Source organism: Salvelinus alpinus, chromosome 14, assembly GCF_045679555.1.
Source record: "Salvelinus alpinus chromosome 14, SLU_Salpinus.1, whole genome shotgun sequence".
Classification (NCBI taxonomy): Eukaryota; Metazoa; Chordata; class Actinopteri; order Salmoniformes; family Salmonidae; genus Salvelinus; species Salvelinus alpinus.
The window spans coordinates 10,128,328-10,145,466 of record NC_092099.1 but is presented as its reverse complement, the minus strand read 5'-3'; the positions used below and the strand labels follow the sequence as shown (position 1 = coordinate 10,145,466).

Below are 17,139 nucleotides of genomic sequence, written 5' to 3'. Positions count from 1 at the left end.
AAACACAGCATTCCTAACCTAGCCTACAATGTCTACTGTGTGGATCTATTTTGAAGTTTCAAAGGAAGATAAAAAAAGGCCACATGCAAAGTTTGTGCTGCTATTATTCCCAGAGGGGGGGAGAAAGTGAAATCTTTCAATACCACAAACCTAATTTCTCATTTGAAAGTGCATCACCCCCAGACGTTCAGTGACCTCTTAGAAGAGAAGCAGAAAAAAACTAAACACACACTTCCAACAACTAAACAAGTTCAAGTCAGCGAGACAACTCAAAGGCCAAATCCATTAACGCCAAGATAATGGAATTCATTGCCCTTGACAATCAACCGTTCTCTGTCGTGGGTGATGTTGGCTTTCGCGGACTGGTCGGGAACCTCGGGCCCCAGTACACACTACCAAGTAGGCGCTATTTTTCAGATGTTGCCCTACCGGAGTTACACAGTGTTGTTGAAACGCATATCCATGAGCTACTTCCTATGGTCGTCACTGCTATTAGCTTCACGACTGACATTTGGACCAGCGATGTCAGCCCCATACCGCATACCGCTGCTGCCATTTCAATGGCATTTGAGAACATATTTGAAACATGAACACACTCCTAGCTCCATTCAAACAACTGACTCGAGAAATAAGCTCCTCAACTGCGTCTGCAGCAGACGTGATACCCTCTGTCATGGTATTGAAACGCCTGCTCAACAAAACTGCCGACACAGACCGTGGGGTTAAAAGTTGCAAAAGTACTCTACTAGAGGCTGTGAACAAGTGATTCGGTGGCATTCTATCTGAGCCTCTTTACTGTGTCGCCACTATGCTCGAAACTAGGTACAAGGACCGCTACTTCGATGCAGGCAAGAAACAGGGTTTATGTGAAATGGTACAGACACAGCTGGACAAGATGGAAACGGACACAGTGACAGTGCGCACCGACGAAGAGGACCCATGACAGAAGAGGCCATGGACAGACAGAGCTGAAACTTCACTGCTTGACATGTACGATGAAATCCTGGTTGAGAATGAAACGACTGAACAAATGAACAACAAAACAGCAAGTAAGTGAAAGAAGGTTTTGATGATGTTTTTACTGGTAATGGGGAAATACGTAAATGCCAACAGTCAGTGTGTGTGTGTGTGTTTAAACTATTTAACTGTACTAGAATGCTTAAAAGGCCGCTAAAATGTTTAATATCGGTATCTGTTTTTCTGGCAAGGATATCGGATATCGGCCAAAAATGTAATATCGGTGCATCCCTAACAATAAGAACAGAGAGTTGCTGACCAGCTCAAAGTCTTTCTCACTTGGTTAGAATTTCCACGACAGTAGTTACTTTCTGAGACCTGTGTTGAAATTGTTTAGAAAAAGTAGTCCCTTTCTGAGATCTGTATTTAAATAGTTTTTTGGGGGATCCGTATTCACATCCAAAGTAACAATTTGTTCCCCCGAAAAAAGGTACTTTGCACAAATCGTGTTTAAAACAAATTATCCCAGGTCTGGTGGATGGAGAAGGGGTTGAATGAGGTGAGTACCAGCATTCTTATCGGCAGTCATGCTTCAGGAACAAAACAAATTGGATGTGGCATGGGGAGGTGAAAACAGAAATGTACCTATCAAGCACACCTTTCTTTGGATTGTCTATTGTGCAACACTTCTACTGTGTGTTATCATATGATCTCCCTTCACTATTGCTATGATTGACAGTGTCATAGATAGCTTTTTGTCCAGACAGTTGCACCCTACACCATCACACACACACACACACAAAGCTGGATCTTACAAACACTCCCCAAAACTGCACCTTAAATTCCATTAGATTTGGCAAATTCGGTGAAAGAGAGCGTGTATGTGTGTGTGTGTGTGTATTGATGCAGGACGGGTCACGGGCTACTGGTTGGTAGGTTTGACTCACACTGTTCTCCCACTCAAACATCATGTTGCAAGAGAGAAATAGTGAATTAGTGAAACCATACAAAATGACTTTATTCTGCATTTCAAAATAAGATTTAATTACAAATCAACTACATCAATACATTTTCAGAAACTAAGGTTGATATTAATAGGCAACATGGAAACATTTTTATTTCAGCACTATTTACAGATTGATTTACGGGCTCGATTTTTATGTCATAATACAGATGCCAAAATGACACCCTCATTTCTCACATAGCAGCTAAAAGGTTTGTTTCAAAGAGTTCAGTCCCACCAAAATGTAAGGCAAGAGGAATGTTAAAATAGCAGGCAAGGTAAGGTGATCCCAAGGTTGAGGTCGTTTCAGGACTCACCCAGTAGAAAACTTGAAAAACTTCACTTTTACGACCAGGGTTGGGGAGGTTACTTTAGAAATTCAATCTATTACAGTTGCTAGTTACCTGTCCAAAATTGTAATCACTAACTTTTGGATGACCCAAACTCAGTAACATAATCTGATAACTTTAAGTTATTTTTAGATTACTTTCCCCTTAAGAGGCATTAGAAGAAGACAAAAATGAATATTACCAATTGAATGACATCTATTGCAGGATAAATCAATGTTAGAGTTTACAAAGTTCTGGCAATAAATGGATGTTGCATTTTACTTTATAGTTATGTAGGCTTCTTTTAACCCATTGCTTTCTACTTTAATATAGATAATAAAATGAGTAGGCTACATCTTCACATTGAAAATCAAAGTCTGTCAGATTTCCAATCCTTCCAATTGATTTCATAACCCTTGGTCTTCAAAAATAGGACTTGGAAAAGTGCTATTTGCATGTGAAAAATGAATTCCATATGCTGCATTTGCCATAGGCCTATTGTTTAAGCTTTTGTTGGTGACACTTTAATATCTCAATAATTTGCAGCTGTTTAAGTCCATCAAAAGTGTGTGGGTTTGAGCATGTGTCCGTTAGGCCTATGGGCATTTTTCTTTTATCAGCACGAATTAGATTGAGCAGCAGTGTGATTCACATCAATGAGCTATATAGATATCAATAATAAGTGATATCCTAGCACCCGTAGGCTACAACACTGCTGTCGTCCTTACCTCCAAGCGTTTATTCAAATTGGATGAATAATCTTTGATTCTGACAGCAGTCGCACCATTGGAAGACATAGCTTGGACTGTAGTCTACAAAAGCCTATTCCTGCTCTTTTCCCACATTCCATTAAACCCATTTGGTGTGTAATGGTCTCTGACTTGTGGTCAGACTCTCTTAAGCGGAATACATTTAATATTATTTGAATGTTATTGAGAAAGAGTAATCATCTAGTTTTTCAAAAGTATCTGTAATCCGATTACAATATTTTAGCTGGTAACGGATTACAGGTAAAAATACTTTTAGAATCAGTTACATTTAACGGATTACATGTAATCCATTACTCCCCAACCCTGTTCACGACCGTTCTTTATGTATAGATTAGAAAGGGCACTGTTCCAATCCTTGCTGACCTCACAGCTTCACCTTCCCGGCCAGAGGGCTGGAGGGGTAGAGGTTAAAGAAGCGTCCCAGCGCCCACACGGTGAAGACGTTCCTGTAGGAAGTGTAGCTGATGGCACAGCTCTTATTGAACACTCCCGAGATGTTTTCCTGAGGAGATAGGCCAAAATACAGTTGTGGTCATCTATAAAGCTTCAGGTTATTCTTCACAGTATGTATCTCTAGTAAGAATACTCTACACTGCTTCTTGGGCTCCAAAAATACACACTGACACAATCTGCAATACAGTACATGAAAGAATGACAGACATCCAGAGGGCCAGACGTTCAACAACAGATTATGCTAAACAATTTGACAACTTCATGCTTGAGCCTTGGGTGGAGCTAAGCACTGAGCACAGTGTGACAGGCGGCAGGGACTCACCTGTGGCCAGTCTCCATTGGGCAGCTGCTTGTCAACCAACAGCTGTATTCCTCTCTCAATCACCTGTGCATCTGGGTACCTGCCACATAGCAGAGAAGAGATTGTGGGTCTACAACTTGAACATACTGAGGTTCATTGGTCCCACTTTATATCATATTGTTTTAAACCATGTAGTTACAAGGCAGTGATGGGTTCTGACTCTTAAACTTCAAATATTGTTAATTATCAGGTATCCTATGGAAATGACAAGTGCCATAGTCTGGTTTCTACACCAGAAGTTTATCTGTAGGGGGAATGTATATGGTGGAGGCAATTGTGCTTGGAATGTACTGAGTAAAGGAAAGGCAATCACATGGTTGCAGTCACTGATAAGGGTAAAGAGAGGTGGTTTAGTGAGGAATGGGGGTTGGGGGTCAGGTCACATTAAGGGAGAAGGAACAGTTTATTGCCCGCATAACTTAACTTCCTGCCTAGCAATAAAGATGTCATGTTTAGAGGGAAGCTACGTTTCTATTCAAGCGTTGATCGACATGGTAATGGCTCTATAGTATTGGAGAAAAGTTGAAAAAACGGACCCTCCGTTACATCGTGACGTGTCATGTCGTAACGTACAGCACGCATAAAGCAACTATTTCTGTCTTACAATCTCTCTCCACCAGGTGTAGCACTTCTCTCATCATTTAAAAACAAGAAATGGACAGTGACGGAGGTAAGGGGGGATACCTAGCCATTTTTTGCGTCATCACTGCAAGCGATCATGACTCTCAAAAGCCGCTGTTTACTTCTGACGATCACTTTAGCACCGCCCTAAAAACCCGATTCAAATTCGACACAAACCTTCAAATAGGTATGTAATGACACATTATATAAACTCTTTATAGTGCTATATTTTAATTTTAGAGGCGATAAGGTGATAAGTTGGACAGATCGAGTGAAAAAAAGCAGTTTCCCCACACGACATCTCTCCTTCTCACTATCACGCATTAGTTTCGCTTCCCCACCCGCCATTTTTAAAAACACCCGACGGAGCTCATTGCCTTCTTGAATCATGCAGAAACGTGCAGCTTGGAGGTCTCGGCATGGATTTTGTTGGAAAGGGGAGAAATTGTGCTTTACAATGGTATTGACATTACAGTTGATCTGGAAGTATTACGTTTTTGGGGCGCTAAAATAAGGTCAATTGTACGGACCAAGGCGATGTACAAAAGTGAGTGAGTTTACGTTAGTTAAATAAGTCATTACAAGGCAGTTACATAAATAGTTACTGTTACCTAGCAACCATGAGGCCCAGCAGGGCCCAGCAGGTATTGTGGATCTGGGAGTTAGCACTCTGTACGTAGCGACGCTGCTCACAGGACTCAAAGTCCTCACCCCAGCCCCCATCCTCCATCTGGTGGGCCACCAGGAAGTCACAGGCACTCTGCACCTCCTTACACACACCACCGCTGGAGAGAGAAAGAAGACAGAAACAGACAAAGACAGAGTGAGAGAGAGGGAAAGATGTATTTTTAAAGGTTTGAAAAAACGATTCCACAGACATTCGTGCTTCCTTTGAATGTGGTGTGTGCGTACACGTCTTCCTCCAGCACTAAGGATCCTTACCCATCATGGTAGGTGTGACCCATGCAGGCAAAGGCCTCCAAGCCGAACCAGACCCCATAGGTGAAGCACACTCCCCAGGATCTAGGCAACACACACCAAAATAAGAAAGGACTAGGGTTGAAAAAGTACAGTAGGATTTCCTGCTCATTCCCTCCTGATTCCGTGAAGCTTCCAACCCGGGATTTCTGGAAAACCTTTTGGGGAAAGTTACCAGAATTCTGCAACCCTAGGAAGGACACATAACTAAATGGTCCATATGACACAGAAGAATTAACAACATGACATTCAAATCACAGACACTGGCATTCAAATCACATGGCATTCAAATCACATGGCAACTTTCTGAATGCACTGTAAGTGAGACCGGAAGCTACTTACCCTTCCCATGACCCATCAGGCCTCTGCACCCTCCGGCAGTACTCCAATCCTTCTCTCAGAGTGGACCTGAGTTAAAACATGTAGAAAAAGTTATGCTTTTAGGCAGCAGCTTGGAGAGGGTTAGGGTTCCAGGCTAGAGGTATAGCATGTGTGTGTGCGTGTACCTGATCTCCTCTGTCCGGTATTCAGGGTACACGCGCTGGAAGTGTCTCAGAGCCTGCATGACTGCTGAGGTGCACTCCACATAGGTGTAGTCTATCATGATGTCACCTGAAAGAAAGAGAGAGGGGGGTGGTGGTGGGAGAGAGTACAAAGCTTGTATTTATATCCTAAAAAAGTATTATATCCATAAATACAACACAGGGAGGGGGGGGGGGGGGTCGGTGAGATGAAAAACTCACCAAACACCTCTGAGGGGTTGAGTAGCTCCAACAGTCTCCCTCCTCGCTTGGTCTCATAAGTGGCAAAACCGCCGTCTCTGTTTCTCATGCTTAGCAACTGCAACACACAGTCAACCAGGGCAAGTGTCAGTATTGTATGTTGCTTTTTTGTCGTATGATGGAATCAAACATGAACTGAGAGTTTGCATTATTATCAGCACCGTGAGACATCATCTTGAAATAAGTTGAAAGTTGGGGAGATAGTAGACAGGAAAATACATGAAAGATCGAGAAAAGCCCCCGACACGATATATCAAGTTGTGGTAAAAACTGTGATTGGTTGTACAGTAGATAGAAGTTAGTTGGTGTTGCCACTGACCACATTGACGGAGTCACACAGGCGCTCTGAGGGGACGTGCTGACTGATGAAGGGACAGTGTTCCTGCAGAAGCATCACTGACTTTAGGCCCTCTGCCGTGCAGTCGGCCACGATCCAGCCACAGTCCCGCGTGCTGAAGGGGAACCCTCCCTGATACACACACAGACACAAACACACATTCATGCATGTAAGCGCGTATAGACACACGCACACAAATGCACGCACACAACCATGCAGGACACACGGATGTGCAGGACAAATACACACAATCACTCACACACGACCATGCAGGACACACGCACACGGTCTTGCAGGACAAACACACTCATACAGGACACGCAGACACTTCCTCTGACTGGCAGTAATTGTTCACCTTGTTCATCTGTCTGTAGTATTTCTGGTATTCTGGGGGGTTGTCTGGTATCTGATGAAATGAGAAAACTGGTTAGACATCGGAAAAAAATCCAGATAAAAGCAGCAGGTGTATTAGGAACCGAGGAATGTGTGCCCTCAAGGTGTTTTGTCTGGCAGCGAGCCAATACACTAAACTCTCTGACCTGTGTGAGGAACTCACGCCCATTTCCTGTGACGCTCTCACCTGTGTGAAGGTGAGGAACTGGTGGGCGTGTTTAAGACACTCTTCTAACCTGGGGCTGTCCTGAGCCCCTGCCTGAATGACCCCAATTGAGAAAAAACACAAAAACGTTAGAAATGTGAACAACAACACATCATCCTCTCAATTTTGTATTCTTTACAGTTATCAATCATCACGTGAATGGAGAGTAATGCACGCAGAACGTAAAGCATGATGAACAAGTCAGATGGGTTCTTTGTAGTCTATGTAGCGTAAAATCAATATGAATATCTCACCTCTAGGAACGCCTGAGCTGCGAAAGCCGTGTCCCATAGCTGTGATCCATTGGTCCCCTATAGGAACACAACCAGACCGCATGTCAGGAAAACAGGTCAGACATTAAAAGTGCTTTTTAGTGCTTTTCTGTCTTCTTAATTTGGGTCAGGAAACCGGCCCATAATGCAAAAGATTAACAACATTATGTATATCATGGCTAGCGAATACCCAACATACCTGCATTTTCATACCATCCAATCCCAGCCTATCGCGAACCAGGAAATGGAAAACAAACATGTAAATAAACACGCTCACAACCTACTGCATTGTCACATACAACTGACTCACTAAGTGACTGACCAGAGGTAGTCTGGGATCCTGGACACGTGCTCCTGGAAGGCAGCGGAGGAGGGTCCGTCCACGTGCCAGCGCACCAGCATGTTGATCGTTTTGGAGATCTGAGGAGTGAAACTAGGTGTTAAATCACCACCACGTAACAACTGACACACAATTCTGGATCAACTTAAACCATAGTGTAAACGGCCAAAACAGCATTAAAGATGGAATCCGCACTAGGGGAAACAGCGCCACTAATGTTATCCGCCCCACGGCCGTTGTTGTTTCGTTGAAGAAGCAGAGGTGGGGAAGCGTTGCATATCAAGGTAAAGAAAAAATGCAGTACATATGCTTCTGTTCTACCGCACGTGCAATGATGTCTGAGGGGAAAGAACTGTGTTCATTGTTCGCAGTAACTTCTTTGATGTGATAATATTGCAAACCAATGTTTCACAAAGAAGGATTCCAGCTGAAGTGCAAGGAAATACTAGATAATCCTAAAACACAAGTGGCATTAGAAAAAAAAAAGTACTTTGATTAAAGTTCAGTTTCTTACTGGGCCGATGCTGATGCACTTGGTGAAACGGTCGTCAGCCTGTATGTGGTCGTACAGCTCTTTGACCGCTCTTCCTCGTAGACTGCTGCTGTGGTGGGCCTCATACACGTTCATGACCACTGAAGAAGAACAGAGAATTCAAGGTTACAGTTATAACGTAGTCACAAATGACCACTCACAAACTATTAATAAAGTATGTGCAGTGCTTACTGTAAGCCATGGTGAGTAGTGTGCTGTGTGGTGTGTACATGTCACATGCCGCCACATTGTTCCGCTGACCAGGCCAGTTGATGGTGGCATAGTCCTGGACATACAGCTCCTATAGAACAGAGAAGGATGCTACTAAGTCCATGCACTCTATTGCAGCTCCATCTTATTCTAGCTGATCTTGTGGCTGTGCCTACGTGTGTAACTTCTGGCCGGAGTGAGTGGAGCACTATGACAGCAACATGTCGCCCCCAGGTGGTGTGAAGTAACTACTGCACCTGTCTGAGGCTGAGCACCAGGGGGTCCTCCTTGGCAGCAAACCTGACAGCATAGCAGTAGCTCATAGGGAGGTAGACCTGGCGACAGTGGCACCAGAGAGTGGATGGGTGAGCAGGGAACCAGGTAGGGAACAGCCTGAATAGAGGACAAACATGGACCAAAGAACAGGAGAAGTTGAAACATAGCTGAGGGAATCAATGTCCCAAATCAAGGTTAAAGTTCACAACTATTCAAGCGTGAGTTGTCTATCCAATTTCAACTTTTATGCATAGGTGCTGTATAAAGGTGAATAAAATCTATGTACAATTCTGATCAAATTCGTATCAGGACATCAAGCATACCACATCTCCGGGAGGAGTGTGTTCATTCCTTCCCAGCTGTACACATTGAGGATGGCCAACCAGAATTTACCCCAGGAGGGGATGCCAACCGCGCCTCCTGTAAAACAGACAGACACACAGACATGATCTGACTCTATAATGGTAACAATTTCACCTCTTATTTGAGGTTAAAAGCATTTAGACACTTTTTATTTCAGGTTTAAAACATATACAGGTGATGCTCTCCAACATTCCCTTAAAAAAAATTCTAACAGCATATTTCTTCAACAGTTAAATAAGACCTTTGCTGTGCAGGTTGTTCCTGGCCCTAACCATATCCGGGTCATCCGGTCCCACTCCCAGAATCCTCAGGGTGGTGTAGCTGAGGGCCGTGCCAAACACTGTGGACTTGTCTTCAATGTGTCTGACAAGAAATGACCAAAACACAACAATAATAAATCTTTGAAGCTTTGACTGCGCTGATACTCACAAGCCTCATAAGCTGTGGTAGAAACATTGCTAATTAAACTACTGGAGAATATCTAAACAGTGTGCGTGGGCATCCCTCTTATTTTCACACTGTATTCTGGGGTAGAAGTGAAGGAGAGCAGTGATAAGAACACTCACAGGCCCCAGCCTCCATCAGCCAGCTGGACAGAGCGCAGGTATCTCACCATCTCCTTCTTCCAGGCCTCAGGGAGAGGGATCTGGGTTATGTGACAGGTGATCAGGAGACCTGAGGATAGCACAGACAGACAGACCACTGATGTCACCTCAGATGTTGTAAGTACAGATGTGAGTCTCATCGTTAACTTGAGTGTTTTTACTGTTTTCATAACCCATGTATAACATTATAACTACCATGGCATAATGTACACGATAATGCACACCACGTGCGACCCCGTCCACTGTTATTTTCCCATGGACATGACACAATAAAACTCAATGACCGTGCTTGTTATGTGTACATACATTATCTGTAAATATGGAAGTTAATATTGGATGGCATTATGCAGACATTTAATTTTACGAGATGCATACTGTACGTCCTTTGAAAGTGCATCTAATTGTGTGTACCTGGTAGCAGGAAGAGGGGTCCTCCGTAGTCTCCTGCCCAGTGGCCATCTTCTGCCTGGAGCAGGCTGTAGAATGCCATGCCCTTCCGGGCTGACTCCTCTGCAGTGTGGGCTGAGGGAGAGCCAGGGATGAATTTACTCTGTAGAGGGGCATAGGTACTGTCACAACAAAGCATGGGTCAAAGGTCACAACATTAATGACAAGCTCTTTAGAGGAGAGATTTAGTTCCACCTTTTGTTCTTGTGGGGCCCAACTATTCTATCATTGAATTTATACTTCAATGAGACATATGTTTATAAGAGGTTAGGATGAGAGAATATGCACTTTTTCTTGCAAGGGTTTCAACCATACGGTTTATGGCTTCAACTAATAATATATTATAATAATTTGGGGGGTGCTTATATTTTACCTGATAGATTTATATTGATTTAAGTCAATTAAGAACAAATTCTTATTTACAATGACGGCCTACTAAGGGGACATGTAGGCAATCCAAAAAATGCAATACAAGTGTGCAATGGAAATGTTATTTATTTCAATTTTTTTGCATATCAACTACCCCTGAGACACCCACATGGAGTGGGGTCACAATTGTACAGCACCCCTGAAGCAATTAGGGTTATGTGCCTTGCTCAAGGACACAGCGACAGATTTTTCACCTGGTCGGCTCCAGTATTCGAACCAGCAACCTTGCGGTTATTGGCCTAACGCTCTAGCCTTAAGGCTACCTGTCATGCCTAATGCTTACGCTTCAAATAGCCTAGGTCAGTCTGTTCTCATAGACTAGATGTAACATAGTAAAAGTAAATCCGAGACACTGAAATTAGTATGTAATGTTAGGTTTCATATGGTTACATAAGAGATGTAGACCTCATTTTTCAACTATTTAAAACTTTTGCAACTACTTAGCATGTCTGCTAACCCTTTCCTTAACCTAAACCTAACTCCTAAACTTAACCCTAACCCCTAGCCTAGCTAACGTTAGCCACATAGCCAGAATTTGTAACATACACAATATATACAAAAGTATGTGGACACCCCTTCAAATGAGTGGATTCGGCTCATTTGGTGTATAAAATTGAGCATACAGCCATGCAATCTCCATAGACAAACATTGGCAGTAGAATGGCCTTCCTGAAGATCTCAGTGACTTTCAAAGTGGCACCGTCATAGTATGCCACCTTCCCAACAAGTCAGTTCGGAAAGTGTCTGCCCTTTTCAACTGTAAGTGCTGTTATTGTGAAATGGAAACATCTAGGAGCAACAACGGCTCAAACGTGAAGTGGTAGGCTACACAAGCTCACAGAATGGGACCGCCGAGTGCTGAAGCACGTAAAAAAAATTGCCTGTCCTCGGTTGCAACATTCCCTACTGAGTTCCAAACTGCCTCTGGAAGCAATGTCAGCACAATAACTCTTCATCCGGAGCTTCATGAAACGGGTTTCCATGGCCGAGCAGCCATGGAAGATCACCATGAGCAATGCCAAGCGTTGTCTGGAGTGGCGTAAAGCTCGCGGCCATTGGACTCTGGAGCAGTGGAAATGCATTCTATGGAGTGATGAATCACGCTTCACCATCTGGAAGTCCGACGGACGATTCTGGGTTTGGCGGATGCCAGAAGAACGCTATCTGCCGAATGTATAGTGCTAACTGTAAAGTTTGGAGGAGGGGGAATAATGGTCTGGGGCTGCTTTTCATGGTTCGGGCTGGGCCCCTTAGTTCCAGTGAATGGAAATCTTAACGCTACAGCATACAATGACTTTCTAGACGATTCTGCGCTTCCAACTTTGTGGCAACAGTTTGGGGAAGGCCCTTTTCTGTTTCAGCATTACAATGGCCCTGTGCATAAAGCGAGGTCCATACAGAAATGGTTTGTTGAGATCGGTGTGGAAGAACTTGACTGGCCTGCACAGCCCTGACCTCAAGCCCATCAAACACCTTTGAGATTAATTGGAACACCGACTGCAAACCTGGCCTAATCGTCCAACATCACTGCCCGACCTCACTAGTGCTCGTGGCTGAATGGAAGCAAGACCCTGCAGCAACGTTCCAACATCTAGTGGAAAGCCTTCCCAGAAAAGTGGAAGCTGTTATAGCAGCAAAGGGGGGACCAACTCCATATTAATGCCCATGATTTTGGAATGAGATGTTCAACGAGCAAGTGTCCACATACACTACATGACCAAAAGTATCATATGTGTGGCAAATTTGCAGCTTGTTATTTTTTATTTATTTTTTATTTTTATTTCACCTTTATTTAACCAGGTAGGCTAGTTGAGAACAAGTTCTCATTTGCAACTGCGACCTGGCCAAGATAAAGCATAGCAGTGTGAACAGACAACACAGAGTTACACATGGAGTAAACAATAAACAAGTCAATAACATGGTAGAAAAAAAAGAGAATCTATATACAATGTGTGCAAAAGGCATGAGGTAGGCAATAAATCGAATAATTACAATTTAGCAGATTAACACTGGAGTGATAAATCATCAGATGATCATGTGCAAGAAGAGATACTGGTGTGCAAAAGAGCAGAAAAGTAAATAAATAAAAGCAGTATGGGGGGTGAGGTAGGTAAATTGGGTGGGTAGTTTACAGATGGACTATGTACAGCTGCAGCGATCGGTTAGCTGCTCGGATAGCAGATTTTTAAAGTTGTTGAGGGAGATAAAAGTCTCCAACTTCAGAGATTTTTGCAATTCGTTCCAGTCGCAGGCAGCAGAGAACTGGAAGGAAAGGCGTCCAAATGAGGTTTTGGCTTTAGGGATGATCAGTGAGATACACCTGCTGGAGCGCGTGCTGCGGGTGGGTGTAGCCATCGTGACCAGTGAACTGAGATAAGGCGGCACTTTACCTAGCATAGCCTTGTAGATGACCTGGAGCCAGTGGGTCTGACGACGAACATGTAGCGAGGGCCAGCCGACTAGGGCATACAGGTCGCAGTGGTGGGTCGTATAAGGTGCTTTAGTAACAAAACGAATGGCACTGTGATAAACTGCATCCAGTTTGCTGAGTAGAGTATTGGAAGCTATTTTGTAGATGACATCGCCGAAGTCGAGGATTGGTAGGATAGTCAGTTTTACTAGGGTAAGTTTGGCGGCGTGAGTGAAGGAGGCTTTGTTGCGGAATAGAAAGCCGATTCTTGATTTGATTTTGGATTGGAGATGTTTGATATGAGTCTGGAAGGAGAGTTTGCAGTCTAGCCAGACACCTAGGTACTTATAGATGTCCACATATTCTAGGTCGGAACCGTCCAGGGTGGTGATGCTAGTCGGGCGTGCGGGTGCAGGCAGCGAACGGTTGAAAAGCATGCATTTGGTTTTACTAGCGTTTAAGAGCAGTTGGAGGCCACGGAAGGAGTGTTGTATGGCATTGAAGCTCGTTTGGAGGTTAGATAGCACAGTGTCCAAGGAAGGGCCGGAAGTATATAGAATGGTGTCGTCTGCGTAGAGGTGGATCAGGGAATCGCCCGCAGCAAGAGCAACATCATTGATGTATACAGAGAAAAGAGTCGGCCCGAGAATTGAACCCTGTGGTACCCCCATAGAGACTGCCAGAGGACCGGACAACATGCCCTCCGATTTGACACACTGAACTCTGTCTGCAAAGTAGTTGGTGAACCAGGCAAGGCAGTCATTAGAAAAACCGAGGCTACTGAGTCTGCCGATAAGAATATGGTGATTGACAGAGTCGAAAGCCTTGGCCAGGTCGATGAAGACGGCTGCACAGTAATGTCTTTTATCGATGGCGGTTATGATATCGTTTAGTACCTTGAGCGTGGCTGAGGTGCACCCGTGACCGGCTCGGAAACCGGATTGCACAGCGGAGAAGGTACGGTGGGATTCGAGATGGTCAGTGATCTGTTTGTTGACTTGGCTTTCGAAGACCTTAGATAGGCAGGGCAGGATGGATATAGGTCTGTAACAGTTTGGGTCCAGGGTGTCTCCCCCTTTGAAGAGGGGGATGACCGCGGCAGCTTTCCAATCCTTGGGGATCTCAGATGATACGAAGGAGAGGTTGAACAGGCTGGTAATAGGGGGTGCGACAATGGCGGCGGACAGTTTCAGAAATAGGGGGTCCAGATTGTCAAGCCCAGCTGATTTGTATGGGTCCAGGTTTTCCAGCTCTTTCAGAACATCTGCTATCTGGATATGGGTAAAGGAGAAGCTGGGGAGGCTTGGGCGAGTAGCAGCGGGGGGGGCGGGGCTGTTGGCCAAGGTTGGAGTCGCCAGGAGGAAGGCATGGCCAGCCATTGAGAAATGTTTGTGGAAGTTTTCGATTATCACGGACTTATCAGTGGTGACCGTGTTACCTAGCCTCAGTGCAGTGGGCAGCTGGGAGGAGGTGCTCTTGTTTTCCATGGACTTTACAGTATCCCAGAACTTTTTGGAGTTAGAGCTACAGGATGCAAATTTCTGCTTGAAAAAGCTGGCCTTTGCTTTCCTGACTGACTGCGTGTATTGGTTCCTGACTTCCCTGAACAGTTGCATATCGCGGGGGCTCTTCGATGCTATTGCAGTTCGCCACAGGATGTTTTTGTGCTGGTCGAGGGCAGTCAGGTCTGGAGTGAACCAAGGGCTATATCTGTTCTTGGTTCTGCATTTTTTGAACGGAGCATGCTTGTCTAATATGGTGAGGAAGTAACTTTTAAAGAATGACCAGGCATCCTCAACTGACGGGATGAGGTCAATATCCTTCCAGGGTACCCGGGCCAGGTCGATTAGAAAGGCCTGCTCGCAGAAGTGTTTTAGGGAGCGTTTGACAGTGATGAGGGGTGGTCGTTTGACCGCGGACCCGTGGCGGATACAGGCAATGAGGCAGTGATCGCTGAGATCTTGATTGAAGACAGCAGAGGTGTATTTGGAGGGCAGGTTGGTCAGGATAATGTCTATTAGGGTGCCCATGTTTACGGATTTAGGGTTGTACCTGGTGGGTTCCTTGATGATTTGTGTGAGATTGAGGGCATCAAGCTTGGATTGTAGGACTGCCGGGGTGTTAAGCATATCCCAGTTTAGGTCACCTAACAGAACAAACTCTGAAGCTAGATGGGGAGCGATCAATTCACAGATGGTGTCCAGGGCACAGCTGGGAGCTGAGGGGGGTCGGTAGCAGGCGGCAACAGTGAGAGACTTATTTCTGGAGAGATTAATTTTTAAAATTAGAAGTTCGAACTGTTTGGGCATAGACCTGGAAAGTATGACAGAACTTTGCAGGCTATCTCTGCAGTAGATTGCAACTCCTCCCCCTTTGGCAGTTCTATCTTGACGGAAAGTGTTATAGTTGGGTATGGAAATCCCAGAATTTTTGGTGGCCTTCCTAAGCCAGGATTCGGACACGGCAAGGACATCAGGGTTGGCAGAGTGTGCTAAAGCGGTGAGTAAGGCAAACTTAGGGAGGAGGCTTCTGATGTTGACATGCATGAGGCCAAGGCTTTTTCGATCACAGAAGTCAACAAATGAGGGTGACTGGGGACATGCAGGGCCTGGGTTTACCTCCACATCACCCGAGGAACAGAGGAGTAGTAGGATGAGGGTGCGGCTAAAGGCTATCAAAACTGGTATACATTTAGCAAACTCGTGACATATAATGCTAATTGTAATTCGTAACATATCATATGAAATGAGTGATGGACATCCACAAATGAATACATACCATATGAAACGTAACATCATACTAAGTAGTGTCTCGGATTTAAGTACAGAATAAAAGTAACTTCATACTAATTAGTATCTCGGGTTTCCGTACAGAATAATATGAAATGCATCGAGAGAAGGTTGCCTAGGTAAGTCCTCTCCTTTAGTAGATACAGGTAATATACCCAATGGCTAGTGAAAAATAAACATGGATGAGTATGTGTACCGTATCCAAACCAAGTGAATGTGCTTCAAGCATAGTCTGCTCCCTGTCTGATGTGTCTTGATCCTCTACATAGCGCCATGTCTGCCTGCCCTCTATGTTACTCAGCCTCCAGCGGGTCAGGTCTGTCGCTGGCTCCGTCTTGTACGGTCCCCCCCTCCTACGAAGGCATCTGAGGGTGCAAGAATTGACAGCGCGCGTATGCGTATGGAATTCATGGGCGCGCGTATCCACTGGGGACACACTGGTTGAATCGACGTTGTTTCCACGTCATTTCAATGACATTACGTTGAACCAACGTGGAATAGACGTTGAATTGAAGTCTGTGCCCAGTGGGTGTGGCGCTTGCGTAATTTTACATTTACATTTACATTTAAGTCATTTAGAAGACGCTCTTATCCAGAGCGACTTACAAATTGGTGCATTCACCTTATGATATCCAGTGGAACAACCACTTTACAATAGTGCATCTAACTCTTTTAAGGGGGGGGGGGGTTAGAAGGATTACTTTATCCTATCCTAGGTATTCCTTAAAGAGGTGGGGTTTCAGGTGTCTCCGGAAGGTGGTGATTGACTCCGCTGACCTGGCGTCGTAATTCTGCACCACAATTAGTATTGTACTTAATGGCCATTGTTGAAATTGATACAGTCGTTGACATGTATCCTGTTCCTTTCCTAATGAGCATGCATGTCCTTTCTGATCAAGTTAATGGTTTAATCTTGTGAAAGAGCACAAAGCAATCAGCTACCAATCAATTAGCAACAGTTATAACTTGCTACAAACGTTTACTTTTATAGTATATATGTAATACACATAATTGAACATGTTCTGTACTTACGTTCCCTCGGTCATCATTAAAACCTTATGAATGAATTAAATCTTCCGCAAACTTCAGCTGATCCACAGGATCGGCCCCAATTTGTGATACTGTGGGAATTGAAGTTCTTTTCAAAATATTTCCGTTGGATAAACACTAACTTGTGCCACAGCGGACTGCCCTTCCCATGATACCAAGCAGTACCATCCGAGTAGGTTTTTGCATGGAGAGATATGAGCAGACAGACGACTGTCCAATCACAATTT

General features: G+C 44.4%; 1 protein-coding gene across 1 annotated transcript; it reads right to left on the bottom strand.

Moving 5' to 3' along the window:
* Window positions 1-1,950: 1,950 nt before the first annotated feature.
* On the bottom strand, window positions 1,951-17,043 carry lss (lanosterol synthase (2,3-oxidosqualene-lanosterol cyclase)). Its single transcript, XM_071340354.1, has 22 exons — window positions 16,895-17,043; window positions 16,059-16,227; window positions 10,199-10,337; window positions 9,749-9,857; window positions 9,424-9,545; window positions 9,143-9,239; window positions 8,801-8,936; window positions 8,526-8,634; window positions 8,316-8,434; window positions 7,784-7,881; window positions 7,661-7,688; window positions 7,444-7,500; window positions 7,172-7,243; window positions 6,947-6,997; window positions 6,574-6,723; window positions 6,216-6,312; window positions 5,979-6,084; window positions 5,815-5,880; window positions 5,437-5,517; window positions 5,106-5,279; window positions 3,835-3,913; window positions 1,951-3,561 (listed from the first exon to the last, which is right to left on the bottom strand). Exons 1-22 carry the CDS (start codon window positions 16,909-16,911, stop codon window positions 3,424-3,426), a joined length of 2,214 nt encoding a protein of 737 aa, XP_071196455.1. The 5' UTR covers window positions 16,912-17,043; the 3' UTR covers window positions 1,951-3,423.
* Between the last annotated feature and the right edge of the window lie 96 nt (window positions 17,044-17,139).

What these genes read in the sequence shown, in the direction of transcription:
- lss (XM_071340354.1), bottom strand. An exon ending in GCTGATGGAGGCTGGGGCCT is followed by an intron (nt 9,546 to 9,748) that starts GTGAGTGTTCTT and finishes ATTTCTTGTCAG; the next exon opens with ACACATTGAAGACAAGTCCA. An exon ending in AGTTCCTCACCTTCACACAG is followed by an intron (nt 6,998 to 7,171) that starts GTGAGAGCGTCA and finishes TCATTTCATCAG; the next exon opens with ATACCAGACAACCCCCCAGA.